Consider the following 15,123-nt stretch of genomic DNA (forward strand, 5'->3'; position numbering starts at 1 on the left):
CGTACCTGTATCATCATATTAATAATAATACTTCATTATTAACAATATTTCACCATAAATAATATCTGACACCTGTCTGGGCCTGTAAAGTATAATTTAAAAATAGAATAATGTAAATAAACATATAGAAAAGAGAAAAAAAGCAAAATCACTACTAATGTATAAACGGGTAAAGCCATCTAAAAACCAGTATCAATACTACTAATTAGGCAGTCCTATAATTAGAAAACTATAATATCCTTCTACCCCTATTTCCAACTGGTATTAGTTACCGATTGTAAACTAATACAACGATGATATCACTAACGAATTGTAATGAGTCATATGTCTATTCTAAAAAAAAAAAAGAAACTAACAATAAGGAATGTTCTTTTATTTAACTGGGATAACAGAGAAAGACATAAACAATAGTTATGAGTAAATTTATAATGCATCTGAATAGTGTAAGTTTTTTTTGTGTATTATTCTGTTGGTACATGAATTAGATATTTGATGGAAATCCAAAAGAATCTTAACAAGCGCCATCAATTATAGACTATCCTAAATCATCAGATAATTGAAAAAAAAAAAAAAATAAAGGGGTAAGACTCGATAAAGTATAGATAATGGTAGTTATGGTAGAACGCCGTGTTTAAATTTAAGATGATGACCGGTGGGGACATTGATTATGTAAGCGCAGGGTATTTATATCACAGTTATTTTACTAGAATTGGGCGATATTAAACAGGTGAAGAACACTACCCTAAGACAATAGTTAAAGTATGGTGGGTTATGAGCAATTATAGAAAAAATTAGGAATTATTTTAATAAATTTGTTGACAATGTAAATAATGTTAAACTCTTAATATGTGTATGATGGCTATCAGTTGATTAAAGCTTACAATACTTGGAGGAGAGAGAGAGAAATATACTAAGAATAACATAAATATATAAATAAATATTCAGTTTGAAATTTTCGAAATGATTTCAAAGGTTAACAATTGTCTCTGTTCTTTACAAATTCATTACATTTTTACTATCACCTATAATAGTTCCAGTTACAACTACAATTATTATTCTCCCACCCACTCTGTACTGTCATTTGTCGTCATAGATCTTGATAAAGAAATTTCATATTTATTGTTGATTACGTAATTAGCCACAAATTTCATCCACTTTTGTTACCAACCAACTGATTCTACTACTTTGTGGAGCTTGTTCGTATTAGCAGTTACCGCATAGAATATTCAAAGCCATTAAATCACGGAACTGGTATTCCCGTACATTACTCACATTCGGCTCGCGTTAAGTATTTGGGCCATCCGTATTTCCGTTCAAATCATCTATCCTTATTGGTATCTCTCTGTGCCTCCCCCTCCTGTCCCCCAATTCCTGCCTACCACCAACTCATATCATTCCTTCAACAACAGCAGTATTACCACCAGTCACCGCCGAATTTCTTAAATTTTCCCTACTAGGACCTCCACCGCCATCTCGACCGCCACTACAACCAACTTTGGTTTTTCTTATTTTTTTTTCTTTCAGACGCAGAACAAACTAAAAATTTTGTCATCAAATTTTGTTTTCCTTTTTTTCTTCTATTTTTATTTTCTTTTTTTTTTTTTTTCCTTTATGAATTTTATAACTTCACCATCAACAACAACAACAACAACAACAACAACAACAACAACAACAACAACAGGAAAAAGAAGAAGAAGTAAAACAACTACAACAACTAGTGACACTATTGATAATACAAAGGATACATTATTCCAGTTCGACACTCATTTCTCATTATTCAATCAGAACAATCATTTATTATCACCTACTTCTACAACCACTACAACTTCATCGCCATTCTTTGATTTAAATTATCATATTCATTCTTTTAATAATCATCAATTACATCTACAAAATCAATCTACTTTCATGGGTGATTCTCCAGATTCACCAAGAGACATATTCCCTAACGTATTCTCGTCTTCAATACCCCAATCTGAAGAACAGAATAGCAAAGAGCAACAGCAATATCATTATGATATTTTATCGCACGGCAATATCAGCAATCAATATACCACCGCCACCACTAATAGTAATATGATTTCAAACCCATCTACTTCTAGTCTGTCATACAATAACCCCTTGACAGAACAAGACGTTTCATTTACTCCTGTTGAAAGATCAAATTTATCAACAACTAAATCAAAGAAATTATCAAATATTAATATGCCAATTACTAGCACCACCACCAACAACAACAACAACACAAATAATAATACGAATGTTATTTTGGGAAAGAAATTGAAAAGAAGAAAACATAAGAATTCAAAGTTGGGCTGTGCCACTTGTAAAGACAGAAGAGTGAAATGCTCAGAAGATTTACCTAGTTGTACTAATTGTATTAAACATAAAGTTAAATGTCCTTATTTAGATTATACTGAAGCGCAATTGAATGAGTTGAGACAAGCACAATACTTACAACAACAACCAAGTGACTCTGAAGATGAAATCCAACAACCTCCATTACAACAATCTCAATCTGTCCCACTACTATCCCAAAAGAAAGTTTTAAAACCAAAAGTTAAACGTTCAAAACTGACTTCGTCTAAAGTGAAAACATCACCACCTTCTTTAGCACCTACTAATATTTTAAATGTTACCAAACATCAATCAATCACACAAAATTTTGATAACTTGTTAAGTCAAAGAAATGAAGATAATGTATCTATTGTTTATCCAGTTTATTCTTATAATCAAAAGGAAATTTCCACTACTCCATCATTTTCCAATTCCACTAGCAATGAGAACCCTACATTCCAAAATGCATTCAATGGAGCGTTAAATATTCCAACCACTTTTAAATACAAGATCAGGAAAAAGGTGGATTGTTCAATTGAACTTAAAAGATCATTGAAAGCTATTGCTCCCTCAATTCATAAAGGTACTTCTGGATTACCGGAAATTAGAAATTTGTATTCCTCATGGTTGAACTCGTTTATATTCAAAGCTTATTCTTCAGAATTAATGTTTTATTGTTTGTTGAATTTGACTACCAATTTCTTGATCTCAAACTGTTTTAGACATGTTACTAAATCGGGCCAATTGACCCCAAATTATTCGTTAGCCCATATTAGACTGGAATGTACACAACATTCATTACGTTATTACGCATTGGTTATTAAAGATTTGAGAAACGTTTTAAATGATAATAGCGATCCAGATTTGTGTGGCAGTGTCAGTTATATCTTGAGTTTGATGTCCATTTATGATCCTGAAGCTACATTGAATTCGTCAATTTGTTTCAGAGACGGATTGTTTAGTATATTTAATCATAATTTTAAAACCATGAAGAAAAAAGCAGTGCCGTTAGTGGATACGTCCACCAATGATCCGCAATCTATTCCCTTGTTACCAGCTCACCAAAAATTAATGACAAATATTGCCATGTCTGTTTTTCTACCGGGATATGATCCAAGTTTTTTAAATGAGTATCAGCAATTGTTGATTAGATTTGGTGATTTAATATTCCCATTATTGCGACATTTCAAATCTACCTTCCCGAATAATTCTACAACAAAAACAGCAAATTCTTCTTCGTCTTCTACATCGATGTCGTCATCATCATCTCCAAATTTTAGGCAACCACCCAATTTTGATTTCTTGGAAATTCACTATCAAGATTTGCTTAATTTCACAAATAATTTACCTTTTTTCATTCCTCAAATAACAAATAATTTGTCTGATTTGGATAAACAGAAAGATTTGTTATTTCAGATGTTGTTTACATGGGTAAGAATGTTTCCAAGTAAATTAATCAGTTGTAATAAATCAGATCCACCATTAATTAAAATGTTACATTTATTTTTTAAATTGATGAAGAAGAGTTTATTTGCAATTTTTCCTCAAGTCAAGTATTTCTTTTTGAGAGATTTTGATAGTCCATTAATGTTGGATGTGTTTGCCACTGATATCAATGGGATATTTGAAGAATTGGATGATCTCGAACCTGATTCAACTAGTGATGACGATATAAATTATGACAATAGATTGCCACCTGAATTGTATGTCCCATTAATCAATGAATTAAAGTCAATGAGTAGTTATTTGATTAGAGGCATAAATTTTTTTGAAAGACGATTGAGCAAATTATATCGATTATTGGTTACTCATTCGGAATCTTTAAATTTTAATGATAATAGTATTACTGATATAAATGAATGTCGCCAAAAATTTCAGCAATTGGTGGGATTAAAAGAGGTGTATATAACTTCTTTTATACATCAAACTATCAAATATGAGAACTATCCAAGAGTCAATGGTGATCCTCACTACCAAGATGATGAAGAGCAATCTAAAACAATTGATGATGAAAAGAGATCTACCAGTAATGGTATTATTGGAGATGAAAATGTTGATTTTATGACATTACAATTAAATGGACTATTAATTAATGACTTTGATCCAAGAAGCGGTGTGTGATTTTATTTTGAATAGCTTAATGTGTGTGTGTGTGTGTATTTATGTATCAATATATTATTAGTATTAGTATCAATTCAAGTCTGGGGATATACAAGAGTGTAGAAATTATGTAGCAGGTCGTGTGTGAATTGAACAAATTTCTTGAATGTATTATTATTATTATTAGTGAGTAGATCAGGTCGTGTGGCAGTGTCGTGTTCTGTTGCTATATACACGACCTACTTTTTTTTCTGGTTTGGTCGTTCCCCTTGGCATAATTTTATGAAAGAAAAAAAAAAAAATAAAAAAAAAAACAGCACAACTCCAAGATCAACAAAATCCAGCAAACTCCAAACATAAAATACCCACCTTTAAATATTTATTTTTTTAAAAAGCCACACAGACCTTTACTCATATCATTTAATATAACATAACAATAACTACACAATGACAGATAATGCTGATGATTATTCCTATGATTATGAATATTTATACAAGATCGTTTTGATTGGAGACTCAGGAGTTGGGAAATCAAATTTATTATCTAGATTCACACGAGATGAATTTAATTTAGAAAGTAGATCAACTATTGGCGTTGAATTTGCTACTAGAACATTAGAAATTGATGGTAAAAGAGTTAAAGCTCAAATTTGGGATACTGCTGGACAAGAACGTTATAGAGCAATCACAAGTGCCTATTATAGAGGAGCAGTTGGTGCTTTAATTGTTTATGATATTGCTAAAACTGAAAGTTATGAAAGCGTAAGTAGATGGTTGAAAGAATTAAAAGAACATGCTGATGCAAATATTGTCATTGAATTAGTTGGTAATAAATCTGATTTGGATCATTTAAGAGCCGTACCTACTGATGAAGCTAAAAATTTTGCTATGGAAAATAATTTATTGTTTACTGAAGCAAGTGCTTTAAGTAGTGATAATGTTGATTTGAGTTTTCATCAATTATTAAAGAATATTTATGAAATGATTTCAAAACATCAATTGGAAAATAATGCCGACTCAAATAAACAATCAACTTCTGGACCAACCATCTCATTGACTCCTGCTCCAAAAGAAAAGAATTCAAAATCTAATAGCAACTGTTGTTAATATTTCCTAAACGTAACCTTATTTCAATCATTACATCCACTACACTACCTTCGACTCCTCGACTCCTCGACTCCCCTGCCCCCACCATACGTTCATACATCAATCATAATAGTAATATTAAGTATATATATCTTATTATATTTGTTTTATTAAATAACTATATATTTTTTTTGCTTGAAACAGAAACTATACTATTGTTTTCTTCTTTCTACTTATAGGTTGTTTAATTATTCTATCTTTAACATTACTTATAACTCCATTACTTTCAATACTTAAACTAACAATTTGTTCACCACGTAATATAATCAATCCTAAATTTCTCTTTTCGTAAACTGGTTCTTGTCCATCTATCTGTTGATGCTTTTTCAACTGACTATGTGATTTTTTAGTAATTCTAGACTCAATAGTATCTGACAATACTAAATTCATATGTTTATCAAATGATAATAACACACCTGTGAAATATCGATTATCAATAGTATGAATCTTAATTTGATGATTAATTATACTTGAAAGTTTTGTTTTCTTATTAATTGTAATAACATTCGATGTAGATGACTAAAACAATAAAGTTAGTAATCGATATGTAATTAGATGTATTGTTAGAATTATGTATTACATACCATTATACCGTATGTGATGTTGATTGTAATATAAATATAATATGATGAGCAATAGCCCAAGGTTTGTTATTAATTTCTCATCTGGTCAAACTTTTCATCGCATTTTTATTTTCAACTGTGCGGATTTCCCAAACATATGATATCAAGAAAGTCGTGTGCTACTCAATGTGTATTGAAACACAACAACTGTCAATCTAGATAAGCTAATATTAGGATTGACGCAGAAAGTGAGAGATAACATTGTAGTTACAAATAATCCGAGTGGACTATGTTGAATCGGATACAGTTTTGACTTCATTTTTGCTATCACCTTAGCGGATTAATCGATTGATCAATTTGGTCAGTTTATAATCATCAAAATCCATACTTGCTTCGGGAGGGGGGAAGAAGTATCACCAGTTATATTCCTTCCTAGATATTCTTCAATAAAACCTTATTTTTGGAGATATGATTCTGGTACTGATGTTTGTTTTCACTTATTCCCGTATCATTGATCCTAACCAACTTTCAAATGAGACAATATCAGTCGATATTCATAACCAAATTCTTTACCATCTTCTCTTCTCCCTTCCCCCACCCCCTGAACAACTAGAAAGTCATGATCTATAGACTCCAAATAACTCTCCAGATATACATTAAGCTCAAGTTTAATTTGGGGGAAATGTGGAGATTTTATAGAGCGGTATTTGACTGTTATTACTTTTTGTCACACTCCCCGCTTAAGTGGTTGATTTATTGCCGTGTAGGAAATAAAAACCGATATATTTCTATCTTGAAGGAATAATGTATGTTCATTAATGGTGCATGTACTTTACGAGTTACTAAAAGTGACAATGTAATTGGCCTCTATATATTGAACAATTGTTGTTTTTTTAATTAAATAAAATTGCAAAAATTTGTCAAATAATTTTGCATCTACTTAACACTGAGTACATCAAATGGAAAAAAAAAAAATAAAAACACCTGACTTAAACCGATATTACGTAATGGAATGCAAGTACATGACCATATGATTTGATTCAATTGGCCATATCCTCCCGTATTTATCCACATAATTCTTCAATGCAATGCAGATTACTTTAATAAATGCTTGCTTAATCTTACTAAGATTACCAATATATACACATACACTTAAAGATAAACAAACTTTGCTTTCTCCACATCTGAGAGCCATACATAATCATTATAAGTAAATTTCGCCAACTTTTTTTAATAATCTTATTTATGGAGGAGATGTGTATTTATATACAAGTCACGATTTAGTACTGGAATGAATATTTGCTATTATATTATTATATAAAAGAGAGTCATGAATAATTAAGTTTGGTGCTTGTTTCTTAACTCCATGTGGTACCAGAAAAGGTTATCTTGTGGTTATAATACATTTCACGATGGATCCATTCGCGCCGCCTTGCCTGACACACCGAACGATTCTGCGAAAATTAATTCCCCTCAGCCGAAAACACAATGCCACCAACAACAAGCAAAAAAAAGAAAGACCCGTGAGCTTGTTATTATGTAACAAGTTAAAATCTATAAATAAAGAAACAGTCTTGTATCAACTAATATAAATACCCCCTTGATCCCTCCTTAAATTTTAGAGTTTAGTTTATTTAGAATGTTTATTCCTCGATTTCCTATAAGAACGCAACTACAAATCATGCAGACTATTAGACATTTTACTTCAACTTCAATTATCTATTCAGATAATTTCCAATCTCCATCACCTTCACCAAGCAATGTTACAGATAAGTATACAGCTAGGACAGCATATTCTACACTGATAGATACTTATGATCCCACTAAATATAGAAAATGGGTAACTATAAATACAGAAAGAAATAACCCTTTTTCAATAATGTCATTTAATCTTTTATCACAACACTACACATGGCATCTCACCAGTGTTGAACAAAAATATTTGGATTGGACTAATTATCGATTTCCATTAATCAATAAAACCATTTCTCAATTACAATGTGATATTATGTGCTTTCAAGAAATGGAATTTCTGGTTTATAAACAATTTTGGTCTCACAATTTTCCAAATCCTAATTTCAAAAGTCATTATGCTAAAAAGACATTACCTCCTTGTTGGGGTCTGTCGGAAGATCATATTGATGGTGTTTCCATATTTATTAATACTCTAAGATTTGATGTTTTAGATAAGAAAGAAATCCATTTTGCTAATCATATCTTAAACCATAAAGAAGAATTCCAATTAACTGCGGATTTAAAAGAAAGAATGTTACCCAGAAATACCGTTGCTTTAATTGTCAAACTATTTGATAAAGTTGCCAATAAGATTGTATACGTAGCTAATACTCATCTTTATTGGTCTCCAGAATATAACGATATTAAAACATTACAAATGAAAATTTTACTTAATGAATTGAATGGGTTTATCCAAGAAGACGAAGATGCTTATGTGCTATTAGCTGGCGATTTAAATTCCACTTTGAATTCATCAGTGATACGTATACTAAGCAGTAGTGGTGTCAATGTTTCGGATTGTTTTTCATTTAAAAATTACAATTATGGGTCTAACAATTGTTTGGTTGATAAGAATGGTGACATTAAAAACCCTTTCAATTTCCAAAGTGTGTATCAACCACTAATATCTTCCAATTCTCTACAATTCACAAGTCATACAACTGGCTATTCAGGAATATTAGACCATATTTTTGCTAGTAAAACCAAATTTCAAGTCAATAGATTATTAGGCGGTGTTGATAAGAGTTATATTGCCAAAAATGGTTTCCCAGATGCACAATTTCCTTCCGATCATATTCCAATTGCTGCAGAGATTAGTTATCTATAAGACTAACTGGTTATTTTATAGACACGTAGAGTATATATATATATCCAATCGTATGATTACCAATCTCTAATGAATCGTAATCTGTCTTATGCCCTTGCTCACCCAAACTATACACCCACCCACCCACTCAACCACACACCACTGGTCGTGTGATGATGCGAAAGCGTGCGCGAAGGCAAGCAATTTAATGGGAAGTCAAAGTAAAAGAAAAAAGAAAAAAACGTTCAACAAATAAAAAAAAAAAATTTGTTCTGTCATTTGTTTGGAGATCAGATTATCATCAATTGTATGAACCATTTGCTAGTCAATAATCATAACAACTATTTTCAAAGAAACAATTCAAAGTTATCAGAGAGACTTCCGTGAATTAACCTTTTTTTTCATTAGGAGTATCTATCACTTTTCAACTGTTTTACATCTCCAAATAAGAAAGAGCTAGAAGAAGAAGAAGAAAGAAAAAAAAAGAAAACAAATAGAATAAACATCATTGAATCGGACGGCTCACGGCAACTACCTTTAGATCAGACAAAGTGAATTAGAATAAATCGGTAGAGAATTTACAGAAATAGGATCTTAATTTGTGTGAATAGAGGTTAAGTATGAATATTGCTAATAAATTTCTGCATGGCCAATTGCAAGGACAACCCCAGTCCAATTTACAAACACAACAAATTTTATTACAACAACTCCATCAAGGTCAAAACCAACAACAGCAACAACAGGGCCAACAACAAGGACAACATGCTTCTGCTGGTTTATTAGGATCAGCTTTTCAACCAGGTGAAAGTTTTGGTGAAGGGTTGGGTCAAAATATGTATCAAAACAACTATCAACGTACCCAACCATCCTCATTGCAACAACAACAGCAACAACATCAGCAATTCTTTCCTCAATTTCAACAGGCTCAACAAGGCCAACCACAACCACAAGCTACTAACAATGGTCTGCAATTGCAACAACAACAACAACAACAACAACCTTATCAACAAAATCAACAGATCCCACGACAACCTGCACATCTTCAACCACAACAACAGCAAGGACAGCAACAACAGTTTTACACTCCACAACAAGCTGCTGTACTTCAGGTTCAACAACAACAACAGCAACAACAAATTCAACTTCAAGCACTTCAACAACCTTCTATGCTTCAGATGAATTCTACTACCGTTGAGAATCCCAACTCAGTTTACTGGCAGCACCAACAGCAATTATGTCAAATATCAAGAAGTGCAAATGTTCCTCATTATTATGCAAGACAATACGCGTCTAATTCAAGAAAAGTCAAGAATCCCTATAGTGATGTAAAGTCAGTTGGGTTGGTTGAGGCTACCAAAACCATGATTCAAAGTCTTGAGGAAGAAGAAAAGAAGAAGAAAGCCGCACTTTTCCCAGGTACACCAACTACTTCATCAGCATTATTACACAACAAAAAGAACCCACAAGATAGTATTGATGATGATTCTATGGAAGAACAAAGAATGAGACTTAAAACGCAAGGTAGACAATTATGGTGTCAATTGGATTTGAGTGGACAAGGTTTGGTTAATATTTCACCAAAATTGTTTCATTATGATTTTTTGGAATCTTTATATTTGAATAACAACAAATTGACTACTATCCCACCATCCATCAAGAAATTGAGAAGTTTGAGAACTTTGGATATATCACATAATAGAATAAGTGAATTACCAGAGGAATTGGGATTATGTTTTAATTTGAGATATTTATACATTTTTGATAACAATATCAAAACTTTACCATACTCATTTGGGAACTTGATTGAATTATTATTCATTGGTATTGAAGGAAATCCATTGGATCCAAAATTTTCAAATTTGATTTCTGAAAAAGGAACTAAAGAATTGATTTCTACATTGAGAGATCAAACCACTATTACTAGAACCCCACAACCACGTCCATGGTTAACTTTAGAAGATGATGGAGAAGTGGCTGATTCAAATGAAGCATATAACCTGGTAGCAACTACCACATCATCAGGAGATAGTTTCACTGTGTTATCATACAATACATTATGTCAACATTATGCTACTCCAAAAATGTACAAATTCACACCATCGTGGGCTTTGGATTGGGAATACAGAAAGAATTCTTTGGAGAATGAAATTTTAGGTTACAGTACTGATATTATTTGTTTACAAGAAGTTGAAACTAGAACATTTAATGAATTCTGGCTTCCATTGATGACATCAAAGGGCTACCGTGGTCATTTCTACAGCAAAACAAGATCCAAGACCATGCAAGACAGTGAATCCAAAAAGAAGGTCGATGGATGCGCCACTTTCTATAGAGGTGAAAAGTTTAGTTTATCCAATAAGCAAAATTTTGAATATGCCAGTGCCTGGTTAGGAAATGATAGATACAAGAAAACAGAAGATGCATTTAATAGATATGTCAACAAGGATAATATCGCTTTAATTCTTTTCCTTCAACATAAAGAAACTGGACAAGATATTGCTGTTGTTAATACTCATTTGCATTGGGATCCAGCATTTAATGATGTCAAGACTTTACAGGTTGGTATTTTGTTGGAAGAATTACAAGTTACCCTCAAGAGACAAGGCCAAAGTGGAGATGATATCAAGAATGCTTCCATCATTGTATGTGGTGATTTGAATTCCGTTAAAGATAGTGCTGTGTATCAATTATTTTCCACTGGTGTTTCTAAAGATCACGAAGATTTAAGTGATAGAGATTTCGGTAAATTCACCGAAGAAGGGTTCCATCATCCATTTAAATTGAAATCTGCTTATGAAACTGTTGGCGAATTACCATTCACCAATATGACACCTGGTTTCACTGATAATATTGATTATATTTGGTATTCCACTCCTACTTTACAAGTTAAAGGATTACTTGGTAAAGTTGATGAAGAGTATACTAGTCATTGTATTGGTTTCCCAGATGCCAATTTCCCATCTGATCATGTTCCTATATTAGCCAGATTTCAAGTCAAAAAGGGTAGCAATGCCAAAAAGCCAGACTTCAAGCCAGACTTTAAAACTGGACCATCCAGAAAAACTTAGATGAAGATAATGATCAGATCAATTGTACTTCCTCTTTGATTTTTTCTTATTCTTTTTAACGAAATGAATACTATTAGACGGATAGTATTGTATATTAGTATTGATTGCTTTAATTATTTTTTTTTATATTATTATTATTATTGTTGTTATTTTGTTTTCTTTTGTATTTTAGGTTTCTTCATTTGAAAGTTGTATGTTTTAATTTCAAGAGAAACAGATTTTAGGGATGGCTTTTGAATTTTGAGAAAAATGGGGGAGATGGTTTTTATTTAATATTTTTATTGCTTGAAAATGTTTAAATGTTGTCTGTCATTTTCGTCATTTAATAATTATTTTCTTTTATAACATTATAGAAATGGAAGAAAGACTTCACTTTTGTCTTGATTATATATCTATGTATTAATTGTATCATAAATGTTTATTTTGTAATCTTAGGTGGAGCCAATAGGCCAGTCCTGAAAATGTCGAACCAATGAGCATATGTGTGGTACCAACGGATACCAAACTTTTAACCAGATCCCTGTATCAATAATGATTGCTATATCATATTAACGGTCAAGTTTAACCGGTGGATGTCTAAAAATTGCTTGCTATTACTCTCTAATTATTGTGTTTTGATTTTCCCGATAGTTTCCAAATTAGGAAATATCTACGTGGGGCATAAATATTTCCACCATGCGATTTGCTGTGAATTAAATTACTGAAGACTAGAAGATGAGCAATGAAATATCACACATATATAAACCATTATATATTCATTATATCTAAACAGATTCAAGTTATTCATCAACATATACACTTGCTATGAAATTTCATTCATTACTAATATTATTACTTGCTATTGGACAAACGCAAGCAATCTGGCCATTTGACTCAAACGATTCTGAATCTTCCTCATCAACGTCAACATCAAGTGGTAGTGGTGGATTTTGGCCATTTGGGTCAGATGATTCATCCACATCAACAAGTGAATCACAATCAGAAACTGATTCCCCATCGTCGTCATCATCGTCATCATCAACAGGTGATAGTACAAGTACTGATTCATCATGGTATCAGATATTTTTAGATAGTGGAGGTGATGAAAATAATGATGGATTAAATAAATATTCCCCATATAATACAACATGTCCAAATCATTCCATAATCCGTGAAGCTATAGAAATATCAGATAATGAAAAAGAATATTTACAAAATAGACATAAAATAACTAATAAAAATCTAATTGATTTCTTACTGAAAAAATCCAATCTTTCTAATTTTGATGCTGAGTCATTTATAAATGATAATTCGGATACTCATAATATAACTATTGGATTATCATTTAGTGGAGGTGGTTATAGAGCTATGTTATGTGGAGCAGGACAAATTTTAGGATTAGATGGAAGATTTAAAGATGCAAATGATCATGGATTAGGTGGATTATTAGAAAGTTCAACTTATTTAACTGGATTATCTGGTGGAAATTGGTTAGTTGGACTGTTGGTTTTAAATGATTGGTTATCAGTTAAGGATATAATCTCTGGAGATTCACAAATTTGGCAACTTGAAGATTCTATATTAAATCCAAGTGGAATTAGAATAGATAAAACAATTGCTTATTATTATGGATTATCAAAAGCAATTGAAGCCAAACAAGATGCCGGTTTTGATACATCAATAACTGATACTTGGGGTAAAGCACTTTCATATCAATTTTTTGAAGATGGTGAAGGTGGATCAAATATCACTTGGTCAAGTATTCGTAACATTTCAAGTTTTAAAGATCATTCAATGCCTTATCCAATAGTGGTTGCTAATGGAAGAACACCACATACTCTTATTATTAATGAAAATTCAACTGTATTTGAAATCAGTCCATATGAATTGGGATCTTGGGATCCATCATTACGTTCTTTTTGTGATGTTAAATATATTGGTTCAACAGTTAGTAATGGAGACCCCAATAATACTGACATTTGTGTTGAGAATTATGATAATGCCGGGTTTATAATGGGGACCTCTTCTTCTTTATTTAATCAAGTTCTTCTTCAATTGGATAATTATTCAATTAACAGTGTGATTAAACTGATTCTTAAAAAGATATTAACTAATGTGAGTAAAAAAGAATATGATATTGCGGTTTACGAACCAAATCCATTTTACGGAGTTGATTCAGCGGGTTCAAAATCTATTGTTAATAATGATACATTATATTTATGTGATGGAGGTGAAGATTTACAAAATGTGCCATTTTATCCCTTAATTCAAACATCAAGAGATGTTGATGTTATATTTGCTTTTGATAATTCTGCTGATACATTTGAGAGTTGGCCCAATGGTACATCTATAATGGAAACTTATAAACGTCAATTTGCTAAACAAGGTAAAGGAACTCCATTCCCTTATGTTCCTGATGTTGATGGATTTTTAGATCAAGATTTAAGAGACAAACCTGTATTTTTTGGATGCAATGCATCAGATTTGGATGATTTAGTCTCATGGCATAATAATGATGATATAAATTCCACTGATATTCCACTAATTGTTTACACATCAAATTCAAAAATGAGTTATAATTCTAATTTTTCAACATTTAAATTGTCTTATTCTGATAAAGAAAAATTAGGAACTATACGAAATGGGTTTGAAGTGGTTACAAGAAATAACTTGACTGATGATGAGAATTGGCTTACATGTGTTGGATGTGCAATAATTAGAAGGCAACAAGAAAGATTAGGTCATGAACAATCAGATGAATGTAAGAAATGTTTTCAAGAATATTGTTGGACTGGTGGATTAAGAGAAGCGGCACCACTATCAAGTGTCAGTGGAATTTCTAGTTTAGCAACTGCGACAACTAGAAGTAGCACTTCGAGTGGTAGCACGAGCAGTTCAGATAGTGAAGCTGCGGATGCTACGACAAATAGGGATTTTACGTCAGAGACTTCTCTGGGTTCTTCTACGAGACTGAATGGAGGTGGTGCGGCCATAGCTGCTAGCCATACGCCATATTTCCTTGTCGTTGTACATTTTATATTAGAGTTAGTGTTTGTATGATTTTTATAGATAAAAATTAGATAATTTTTTACATCTATTGATAGTTACT

General features: G+C 31.9%; 6 protein-coding genes across 6 annotated transcripts; 5 read left to right on the forward strand and 1 right to left on the reverse strand. All coding sequences in view use genetic code 12, as the record gives it.

Moving 5' to 3' along the window:
* Nucleotides 1-1,611: 1,611 nt before the first annotated feature.
* On the forward strand, nucleotides 1,612-4,458 carry ECM22 (Ecm22p; the record flags this gene model as incomplete). Its single annotated transcript, XM_002548805.1, has 1 exon — nucleotides 1,612-4,458. The coding sequence occupies one exon, from the start codon at nucleotides 1,612-1,614 to the stop codon at nucleotides 4,456-4,458; it is 2,847 nt and encodes a 948-aa protein (XP_002548851.1).
* Nucleotides 4,459-4,884: 426 nt separating this feature from the next.
* On the forward strand, nucleotides 4,885-5,544 carry YPT31 (Rab family GTPase; the record flags this gene model as incomplete). Its single annotated transcript, XM_002548806.1, has 1 exon — nucleotides 4,885-5,544. One exon carries the CDS (start codon nucleotides 4,885-4,887, stop codon nucleotides 5,542-5,544), a length of 660 nt encoding a protein of 219 aa, XP_002548852.1.
* Nucleotides 5,545-5,730: 186 nt separating this feature from the next.
* CTRG_03150 (mRNA splicing protein) lies at nucleotides 5,731-5,973 on the reverse strand (the record flags this gene model as incomplete). Its single annotated transcript, XM_002548807.1, has 1 exon — nucleotides 5,731-5,973. One exon carries the CDS (start codon nucleotides 5,971-5,973, stop codon nucleotides 5,731-5,733), a length of 243 nt encoding a protein of 80 aa, XP_002548853.1.
* A 1,812-nt stretch (nucleotides 5,974-7,785) lies between these two features.
* Nucleotides 7,786-8,988, forward strand: CTRG_03151 (uncharacterized protein; the record flags this gene model as incomplete). Its single annotated transcript, XM_002548808.1, has 1 exon — nucleotides 7,786-8,988. One exon carries the CDS (start codon nucleotides 7,786-7,788, stop codon nucleotides 8,986-8,988), a length of 1,203 nt encoding a protein of 400 aa, XP_002548854.1.
* Nucleotides 8,989-9,587: 599 nt separating this feature from the next.
* On the forward strand, nucleotides 9,588-12,035 carry CTRG_03152 (CCR4-Not complex 3'-5'-exoribonuclease subunit Ccr4; the record flags this gene model as incomplete). The annotated part of the gene is made up of 1 exon (XM_002548809.1): nucleotides 9,588-12,035. The coding sequence occupies one exon, from the start codon at nucleotides 9,588-9,590 to the stop codon at nucleotides 12,033-12,035; it is 2,448 nt and encodes an 815-aa protein (XP_002548855.1).
* Nucleotides 12,036-12,839: 804 nt separating this feature from the next.
* Nucleotides 12,840-15,074, forward strand: PLB5 (Plb5p; the record flags this gene model as incomplete). Its single annotated transcript, XM_002548810.1, has 1 exon — nucleotides 12,840-15,074. The coding sequence occupies one exon, from the start codon at nucleotides 12,840-12,842 to the stop codon at nucleotides 15,072-15,074; it is 2,235 nt and encodes a 744-aa protein (XP_002548856.1).
* Nucleotides 15,075-15,123: the final 49 nt, after the last annotated feature.

The sequence above is a fragment of the Candida tropicalis genome, assembly GCF_000006335.3.
Source record: "Candida tropicalis MYA-3404 genomic scaffold supercont3.4, whole genome shotgun sequence".
In the NCBI taxonomy this organism is placed as follows: Eukaryota; Fungi; Ascomycota; class Pichiomycetes; order Serinales; family Debaryomycetaceae; genus Candida; species Candida tropicalis.